The sequence below is a fragment of the Podarcis cretensis genome (genome assembly GCF_951804945.1).
Source record: "Podarcis cretensis genome assembly, chromosome: 14".
NCBI lineage: Eukaryota > Metazoa > Chordata > Lepidosauria > Squamata > Lacertidae > Podarcis > Podarcis cretensis.
Genome location: NC_137183.1, coordinates 33,833,217 through 33,843,016, shown reverse-complemented (window position 1 = coordinate 33,843,016; position 9,800 = coordinate 33,833,217). Strand labels below are relative to the sequence as shown.

The 9,800-nt window shown below is 43.0% G+C and overlaps 1 protein-coding gene across 5 annotated transcripts in view; it reads left to right on the top strand.

Moving 5' to 3' along the window:
• Positions 1–5,246: 5,246 nt before the first annotated feature.
• The window catches only part of METTL22 (methyltransferase 22, Kin17 lysine), a 14,711-nt gene continuing 10,157 nt past the window's right edge, over positions 5,247–9,800 (top strand). For 3 of the 5 annotated variants that reach the window (XR_013832922.1, XM_079952602.1, XM_079952601.1), the window contains exons 1-3: positions 5,247–5,382; positions 8,207–8,360; positions 9,296–9,661. Coding sequence is in view for 4 of the 5 variants with exons in the window: in XM_079952602.1 (XP_079808728.1) it covers positions 5,335–5,382; positions 8,207–8,360; positions 9,296–9,661 (568 nt within the window). In the remaining variant the exon portion in view is untranslated. Of the gene's footprint in view, positions 5,432–5,505; positions 5,621–8,206; positions 8,361–9,295; positions 9,662–9,800 lie in introns of those variants that run through there. The other 2 variants (XM_079952603.1, XM_079952604.1) reach the window with 2 other exon arrangements.

Sequence of the window (9,800 nt, the reverse complement as noted above, 5' to 3'; positions counted from 1 at the left end):
AGCAATGAGTAAATCCAGCTCTTTTAAGCTGCAGAGAGGTTGCAAGAAGGAATTTGCAACAAAGGAATAGGGTGACCTACAAAGAGATGGTCAGGGCATATCCACACATGATCTCCAAAGGACTCTCCTTTGTATTTCTTGGGTGTATAATTAGATGTTAGAGCCTGGAAAGATCAATCTGTACTTTTCATTGAAAAAAGTCTCTCTCTGCAGCTGATGGACTATATGCAACTGGCCGAGATGACTGGTAGAATCCGAGACCTGGGACAGGAGAGGGTTGAGGAAGACTGGAGGAAATTCAAGATTTATCTACAAAAATATTGTAATTTGGTTGAATGTTAAGAAGGATGCTAGATCACAAATAACTGCCTACCACCGAATTAGATCTGAATTTGACGATAAGAGAGATTAAGGAAAATATAATTTTTTTGGGAGAATTGTTAGATTTTATTTAAATGAGCGGAGATAAGATCGCAAACAAGTGGGTAATTTGCTTGAAAAATTTTTTCGTAACAATGTAAGTGGGAGCAGGAGATGCGAGGGAGTCTAAAGAAGTGACGAAATTATGTTATGATATAAGTAATGTTGTTTATTTATGCATTTGTACTCAAAAAAACTTTAATAAATATGTATTAAAAAAAAAGAAAAAAGTCTCTCTCTGATGCTTCCCATCCCATCTTAATGGCATTCCAAAATGTGCACATTATTATATTATGTCAGAAACTTAAAGGCATCTTCAGTGCCATGTGTGAAAAGTCATTCTGTACTTTGCTGTTCTTCAGGTCTACAGCTTAGATATTATTGCTTGTACCCCCTAATAATGTATGGGTTGTCCATGGTAGTGCACAGATTGTTTCAGTGCAGGAGATTATATGCCAACTTGCTGAGAAGTGCCTTGCATGGCCACGGTGTGAGAGCCTGGAGAGGCATGACCAGCTCAGCCAGAATAAACTGGTCAGGAGACTGAGGTAGATTTATTAATGGGATTATTCAATATGAGGAAGTTGTATAAATTCACTTGATGGGAGCAACACACATGAAACCATACAGGTGTCATAATAAAGGAGTCACAGTTTTGTTTAAAGTCTGAAACAACTTATCCTCAAACAGACTAGAGCAGGCTGTTACAAAGCAGCTCTGAACCATCTTGGCTGCTGTTTTGAACCCGAGGTTCAGGGCAATCCTGGCTGCCTGTTTGGATAGGTTGCTGCTGCATTTATGGCATAAGTTGCTGTGAATGCTGTACACCCTTCCATCCTACACTCAGGCTGTACATATGTGTGTGAATAAAACCGTACGTCATAAAGACACTATAGCTTCTGTTGTGCCTCATTCCAAAAGCAACACAAACCCTGGTTAAGTGCAAAGACCATGGGATCTCACACCACTCAGAGATTAGGGCAGCCTGTAACAATAGGTTACCACCCTTTTTCTCAAAAGAACTCAAAGCATTATTGTTGTTGTCTTCAATCACTTGCTTATTCAAAAAACTGAAGCACTTGTCGTGAGAGAAGATGGCACCAAATAGCTAATTTCAATTTCTGTGCCATCACTGGCACTCAGAACCAGCCCTATCATTGGGCAAAGTGAGGCAACTGCCTCAGGCAGTGGATGCTGGGAGGGAGCAGTGGCTGGATCCTTTTCTTGTAGGCAGTGGTTGCCAGTGCCCACTGGGACACGAAGGGTAGAAGGCAGGGAGCTCAAGAGTAGAATTAGCAGCAGGGATTACTGCCTCTGACAGTGGAGGTAAGACATAGGGTTTACAGCCATGAGCTGGCCGAGGCTTGACCATTGTGTGGTTCAACAAAAGCAGACCACAATGGCTGCTACTGAGATCAATTGGCTTACTATCCAAGTTCTCTGACTCAGCTGAGTGGTGAGTCAGGTGCTTGATGGCACTTCTAATCAGCTTCTAAGAGATTCAGGATGTCTTCAGCAGGGACTGTTTCAACTGGTGCTTGTGAAACAGAAGTCAGAGCAAGACCTGAAGTCAGAACAGGATTTGCTGCACATATGTCTTCTCTGATAACCAGACGCACCTACAAATCCCTCAAGGCCAGAGAGTTAAGGGCAGTGATCAGAGCTTCAGGATGAAACCACATCTTACATTATGCTTCTTAACATGGGATATCACATCTGATTCTGCCTAAAGATGTGAGGGCAGCAGCAAAAGCATCTGAGGTGCTATATTTATTCATATGGGACTGTAGCTCAGTTGTAGAGCATCTGCTTTGCATACAGAAAGTCCCAAGTTCAATCCCTGGCATCCCCAGGTACGGCTGGGAGAGACTTCCTGACTGAAACCCTGGGGAGCTGCTGCCAGTCAGTGTGGACAATACTGAGCAAGATAAGCCGATGGTCTGCCCCAGTAGAAGGCAGCTTCCTATGTTCCTTTAATTACATTTCTGCCTTTTTTCCAATGAGCTCAAGGTGGCAAAAAAATATTGAAAGGACCAGTGAAAACAGTTAAGAACAAAAATATTTTAAAACAGGTGCTGAAAAGGGTACAGTGAAACCACCTGCCTGATGTAAATAGGCGGGGAGTTCCAAAGAGCAGATACTGCCATACTAAAACAGGTTTCATAACGAAGATTGATTTCTCATGAGCTCAGACTAACAAAAGATTTTAAAAGATTACTCACCACAAACCTACCAACAGAAAACAGAGCACTGTACCTGAGAGAGGAGAGATAGGAAGTCTTGGAATACATATTAAAGGTAAAGGTAAAGGTACCCCTGCCCGTACGGGCCAGTCTTGACAGACTCTGGGGTTGTGCGCCCATCTCACTTAAGAGGCCAGGGGCCAGCGCTGTCCGGAGACACTTCCGGGTCACGTGGCCAGCGTGACATCGCTGCTCTGGCCAGGGCCAGAGCCAGAGCCAGAGCCAGAGCCGCACACGGAAACGCCGTTTACCTTCCCGCTGGTAAGCGGTCCCTATTTATCTACTTGCACCCGGAGGTGCTTTCGAACTGCTAGGTTGGCAGGCGCTGGGACCGAGCAGCGGGAGTGCACCCCGCCGCAGGGATTCGAACCGCCGACCTTTCGATCGGCAAGCCCTAGGCGCTGAGGCTTTAACCCACAGCGCCACAATACATATTACAGGTTGTCGTATCCTCCAACTTCCATATCTGAGTGGAGTTTTTATTCTGTGGTACTAGTCTGTTGCTGGGGAATGCCTTCATTGACAAGTTCCTGAATGTCAGGTGTTTGCCTCACTGGTTAAATATATACTTAGTGGGAGAAAACAAGTGTTCTGTGATATGCTGTCAACAAAACGAGCCTTCTCAGCCTGTATAACGTTGGTGGGACCAGTCTTAATGCTATGCAGAATGTGGCAGCTGCCTCAGGCAGCAGAAAATAGGGGGAGATAGGGGCAGCTCCCCAGCTGTTCCACCTGAGACACCTTCTGCTGGAAGGCAAAGATATGCATGCCATGCAGTCTGTCCTGCCACCCTCTGCATCCCATGATTACCTACCTGCCCTCAGGTGCAGTGGAGGACATGATCCCATTTGCTAGTATTAACACATGATTTGCTAGTATTGGCATGTGATGAGAGCATAAGAAGAGCCCTACTGGATCAGGCCAATGGCCCATCAATTCCAGTATCCTGTTTTCACAATGACCAGCCAGATGCCCCAAAGGGAAACCTGTAAGCTGAACCTGAACACAAGAACAATTCTTTCTTCCTGCAGATTCCAGCAAGTGGTATTCAGAAGTATGACTGCCTATGACCTAGCAGCCATTATTGGTCTTCTCCTCTTCCATGAATCTGTCCAATCCTCTTTTAAAGCCATCCAAGTTGGTGGCCAACACTGCCTCCTGCGGAAGCAAGTTCCATAGTTTAACTATATGCTGTGTGAATAAGAACTTTCTTTTATCTGTCCTGATTTCTCCAGTAGCAAAATGTCTTGGGCTGGCTCTGCCATTTGGTGCACACCATGCACATAAAATATATGAGGGGGAGCAAGCTTGAGCCATATTGCATTTGCCCATCACATATCCGTCAATGTTTCACCAGTGAGCACATTATCAGACTATGGGGTCAGCTACAATGGGCAGGAAGGTTTTGGACAGTAATCTTTATTTTCATCTTAGAATAAGAGTGATGGCTGAAAGGTGCTGTTCCTGGCAATCTTGACATTATTAGCTATTAGATTGTGTGATTGTTTTACATGCTTTTAACAGTTTAAAAATTTATTTTAATTGTATTGTTTTTTACTGATGTATTCACTGTCTTGGAAGGGTGGGATATAAATTTAATTAATAGTAAATAAAATAGAGCAGACCCATCAAAATTAATGTGACTATTTTATGTAAATTGATTTCAATGGGTCTGCTCTGGGTATGTCTTAGTTGGATGTGACTGTAAGGCTGCTGTTCTTGGGTGATTATGTGGATGAACACTGTTAGTATATTTGTTTCATTTTAATGGCTTTTATTGCATATTGCATTTTGCATGTTATTGTCACAGAAAATCATGTCATGATTCCTCAAAGCAATAAATTAATTGAACTGTAATCCTACCAGATTAGTTATGATATCTGGCCAGAATTCAGTACTCTGAGAATATCAGTTTTTATTTTATTACAAATATGTATCCCTGTGCAATCCTTTACATGTCTATTCACAAGCAAGACCCACTGTACACAATAGGAGCCCCACTGAATTCAGTTGACTTATTTCAATTGGGTTTTTCAGTAGGCAGGTAAAAGATTGCACAGGGACTAGAATTTTTTAATGAAAATTTATATTCTAGGAGCACCAATTTCTCTTCCAGGTACCAGATCTTTTTACTTGCATGGTGCAATCAGAAGTACAATGATAAGTTTGATATTATTGTCTCATTGCAACTATTTTGATTTTACTTGAAAAGCTGCCTTGGAAGGAGTTGTATCCTTAAAGACAGGATACAGATAAGCTAAACAAATAAATTCTCAGAAAGTAACTCCACGTTTTAATAAGGAACATTTTTTATGGTTTTTGAACTGGGAAAAAGGTGGTGTGGAGGGGCAGGGGGGTTGAATAAAAGGGGCAGAGATCTGCCATATTGGCCCAGCAGGGCTAACATCTGGAATATTTTCCCCATCCTCTCTGCCCCGGCCCGGTCTGAAATGAGTTTGGTCCTTGCAGACGGAGACCGTTGCCATAGTAACTCCGGAGCGCGGGAGGGGTGACAGCAGTAAGTCAAACAGGGGCTCGTTGCCGCGACAACAGAGGGAAGCAAGAGTCGGTTGGGCTGACCACGCATCAGTTAAGCTAGGTGGGCGGGCCGCTGCTACGGGTAACAGAGCGCCGGAAGTCGGGGAGAAGGGCGGAAGCGGCTGAGGGCAAAATGCAAAATGGCAGCAGCGGCGTCAACGAAGCTGCCGCGAGAGGGGAGGTGAGAGTCGCCATTACACCCACCTTGGGCAGGAAAGAGCCCTTGCTCCGTAAGGCGCAGCCCTCTGTTGCCTGTTCCACCCCATAACAGTCTCCCAACCCCTTGAAACGGCTGCCGTTTGTTGCCTACTTGGAGCCTTAGCTTGTTTTAACAACTGGCAGCATGCGGAGAAGTAGAAATGGGAGTGCTTCTGTGCATGTGCAGAGTGGAATGCTTCCCGCTTGCCTTCTGTGTTTAGGTGTTTTAAACTTAGAAGGGAAGGAGCTTTATAATGGGGAGGCGGGGGAATTCTGGGCGTAACATTATTATGGACCAAAACAAATAAAAGTCATTTTGGCTGTGTGAAAGAGGGAGTGAAAGAGACAGTTTTTAAAACTTCATGCTGCACTTCAAACAAATTGATCACCGAAATCATATTAACAGTTACTAACAAAGATTAAATGTTTATAGAAAAACGTGTTGGCTTCTGGCTGACAAAGGCAGAAGCTGAAACAGCTTGTTTTAAAGAATTAGGCTGCAAGCCTAACTCTACATACCTGAAAGTAAAACCCATTGAATTCCATAGGACTTACTTCTGGGTTGACATGATTAAGAGTACACTGTTAATATGTTTTGTTAGTTCTTATATACTGGGTTGCACATTGTCTAAAAATATATGGCCTAGCCATTTTATATATAGCCTAACCATTTAAATTCACTTTGCTACACATGATGCTAGGCTAGCCAGCTTGGTGCCCTCCAGAAGTCCCCCACCACCAATGTATATAGCCCTTAAAAATAAGCCTAGTTTATAGGAATGTGAAATATTAATCTCAACCTTTGTATAATGTGGGGGTTTTTTTCTATTTATGACTAATTCATATGCTGTAAATTCTTGTTTTTACTCTTAATGTAAATAAAAGATTTTTAAAAATAACAAATCCAGTGAGAGACAGCATATGAATTAGTCATAAATAGAAAAAAACAGATAGGTAGTGTGCTCCTTTCATTAAACTTGGTGCAATCCTGCATAAAGTTTTGTTGTTGTCATTCTAGGGTGAAAAAAGAGGCTACCAGTTTTGTTTTCAGAATTTCAGATACCTTATATACATGGGGGGGGTATCATGTTTTCCTCAACAGTTCCTGAACTTCACTAAAAAATGTGACTTAGCCTTCAGCATGTATGGAAGAATGGCATACATTCTTACTCAAAAGTAAAATAATACTCAGCACTTCATCTCAATAATTTTGGAAGTAGAAGGTTGCCAGACTTTTTTAAAAAAAAAATCAGTGGCTTAACACAGAAATTTAATTACTGGGGCATTTCTGACCACTGACCTCCTTGTTGCTAACAGCTTCACCTGCTTCTGCATATCAGGCAGAAGTTGAAAATAAAGGAACTGGGCCAGGAAAGAGCAATGTTAACCTTACTCAGACATGATCATCTCCCCACAATCCACTACATATTGATGCAGATTAAATGTACGTACTATTTCATAGAAGCATAGAATTGTACCATTGGAAGGGACCACGAGGATCATCAAGAATCTTTTGCCCAATGTGGGGCTTTAATCCATGACCCTCAGATTTGGAGTCCCATGCTCTACTGACTGAGCTATCCACAGCACTGCATCAGAAATGAATATTGAACATTAAGAATGTAATAAGAGCCTGCTGGATCAGACCAGTGGCCCATTGAGTCCAGCATCCTGTTCTTGCAGTGGTCACCCAGATGCCTGTAGGAAACCACCAAGCAGGACCTGAGCACAACAGCACTCCCCACTCCTGTAGTTTCCAATGATTAATATTCAGAATCATTATAGCCATCATGGCCAGTAGCCCCTGATGGCCTCATCCCTCTCCTCCATGAATTTGTCCAATTCTCTTTCAAAGCCATTCAAATTGGTAGCTATCGCTGTCTCCTGTGGGAGCAAGTTCCATAGTTTAACTGTGCTGTGTGAAGAAGGCTGGCTTTTGCTAGCCTTCCTTTCCACACTGGTTGAACTGCTGTGGTGTGATGAAATTTCCATAAACATTCCAGTTGCTGAGGGGGATGAATGAGTTGCAGAATATCAGCAGTGGTGGTGTTGTGGGGGAACTGAAAGGCTAGTCTGGCAGAGCTGTGGGAGCATTGCAGAAGATCTATATGTTGGGATGGAGTAGGACAGGGGGGCATGTGGGGGAATCAAATCCAAGAGGCAGAGAAGCTTGGAGGCAGAATAAGCATTGAGCTAAGAATCTGGGTGCAGAGCACATCCTATAAGAGAGGCATAGGCTGGCCACTTCTTTTTAGAAAGTGCCCCTTTTCCTTTTCCAATGTTGAGCTGGAGGAATGTTCTCTGTTGCCTCATCTCTCTGCCATTGAGAGATTCATCCAGTTTCTGTCTGTCATGGAGCTGTTGGAGGCAAAGGAACCCTACCACTAAAAAACAGAAAATAGTTGGCATTCATATGTAGAGGAGGCAAAGGAGGTTGGGATTGTATTTTGATACCCAAGCTTTCTGTGGCTGTTGTTGGCAGGATGGTAGTGGTTTGTTTACTTGTTGAGAATCGTGTGTTTGTGTGAATGCGTCAATAGTATTATATATTTTTATTAAATTATGTTCTTAGATATGCTGTGAGTCACATGGGGACCTATGTGTAACAAATGGCTAATGTGTCAGAAGCAGAAGAAGTAGCAGCAGCAGCTTAAAGGAAGGGTGGGGTGGGGAGCAGCGCCTGAGGAGGTGTGCCGAAATATAGTGAATAGTAATACCAAGCTGGCAGGAGGTGCTAGGTTTTGTATACAATTCTGTAACTATTTATAATTAACATACTAATAGAGCTTTATGTCTTATAATTATAGATGTCCCTTCATCAGTGCACCATACAAGGTGCAGGGGAGAGAGAGGTGATGGATGACATCACCTTCCGAAGTGACACTGTCCTATCTGATGTCCACCTACACACCCCAAGCAAAAGGCATTTAATGGTCAGGCTGAATGCTGTCGGACAGCCAGGTAATGTGCCTCTGGTGGTTGTTACTGTTACTTGCACACAATTATCATAATCCCCACTGAGAGCTTTCTTCAACAGCTGTGTGTGTGTGTTTTAAAGAAGTTACTACATTAAAAGTGTTAGCTGATCAACAGCAAACAGCTTACCACCTCCTTGACGCAACTGATCTTGCCACCATCCTCTTTGGTGGAATCTCTCCATTTACATTGAGGCTCTTTGGTTGTTAACATTGCAACTAAGCATATCCTGTGTTTAGCAGGAATATCTATCAGTAGACAGTGCCAGTAGACAGTGCCATGGATGGGGGTTGGAGCTGGCAGATGTAGCAGTACCTACTTTCTGGGTAGTGGAAAGGAAAGGGACAGGGAAGGTTTCCAGAGCAAGTTATTTGACCCTAATCAAGGCTGAACCTGTGTGTGCCAAGTGCTATATTGTGGAGATGCCACAATCGTTTCCCATTGGGCTCATATCGGGATTGACAACTGAGGGCTCCAGGGCCAACTCTGGCACATGCGGATGCTAGTAAATGGTGTGGAAGAAGTATTAAATGTGGTGATAGGACTTTCTGGCAACCTCATTGGGGACTTGCTGCTTGGAGGCAAATGCCCACCACTCTTCCTCCATCCCATAAATCCTGGCTGAGCAGGTACAGCAGGCACTTGACAGTGTAAGTGCAAGCAATGTGAAAGTTTATTAGGTTCAGTAAAAACAGGTATCATAGCAGTGGAGGAAAGAGGCCAAACCAACAGTCATAATACAAAATTCAGACACCAGGAAGGACTCGGCCAAAACAGGAGACTTACGAATGGGCAAATGTCGGGAAAATCTATTTAGAGAGTAAGGAAATTTAGGGTGATATTCCTGCATTCTTTGTTATGGTTTTGAAGATTGACTGGGCTTTGATCACAGTGTTTAACTTCAGATTGTTGCCTCTTAGTGTTTCTTTCACAGTTCAAATTCCTTTTGGACAAAAGCAATCAGAAGACTGAGAGGGAAGTGAGTGGCTTTGAAAAAGAAAACCTTAAACACCAAGACAAATGTGGAGAGGGATTCGATGTGAAGGATCCTGCTGATGACCACGTTACTCTGAAAAGCACTAACAAGGAAGAGAACTCTTTGAAAGGAATTCAAGCTTTGTTAGACAAAGATGGGGATTTGGAGGTTGTCCGGAAGCCTCCGTTACTTGATGCAGAAGCTGAAGACCTTTCAAGGGACAAAGTGTGCCCTATCATTTTGATGAAAGGTGGAGAAGTCTTGGAAGAACAAGAGCAAGCAAACAATTGCTATGATATTATTAAAATAGGTCAGTAATATAGTATATGGATGTGGCATAAAATAATTTGCATTTCATAACATGATCCAGAAGTACTCATTCAGATGTGAGCATAGAGAGCCAATTTGTATACTTTATTCCTCCCTCTACACCTGCACATAAAACCTTT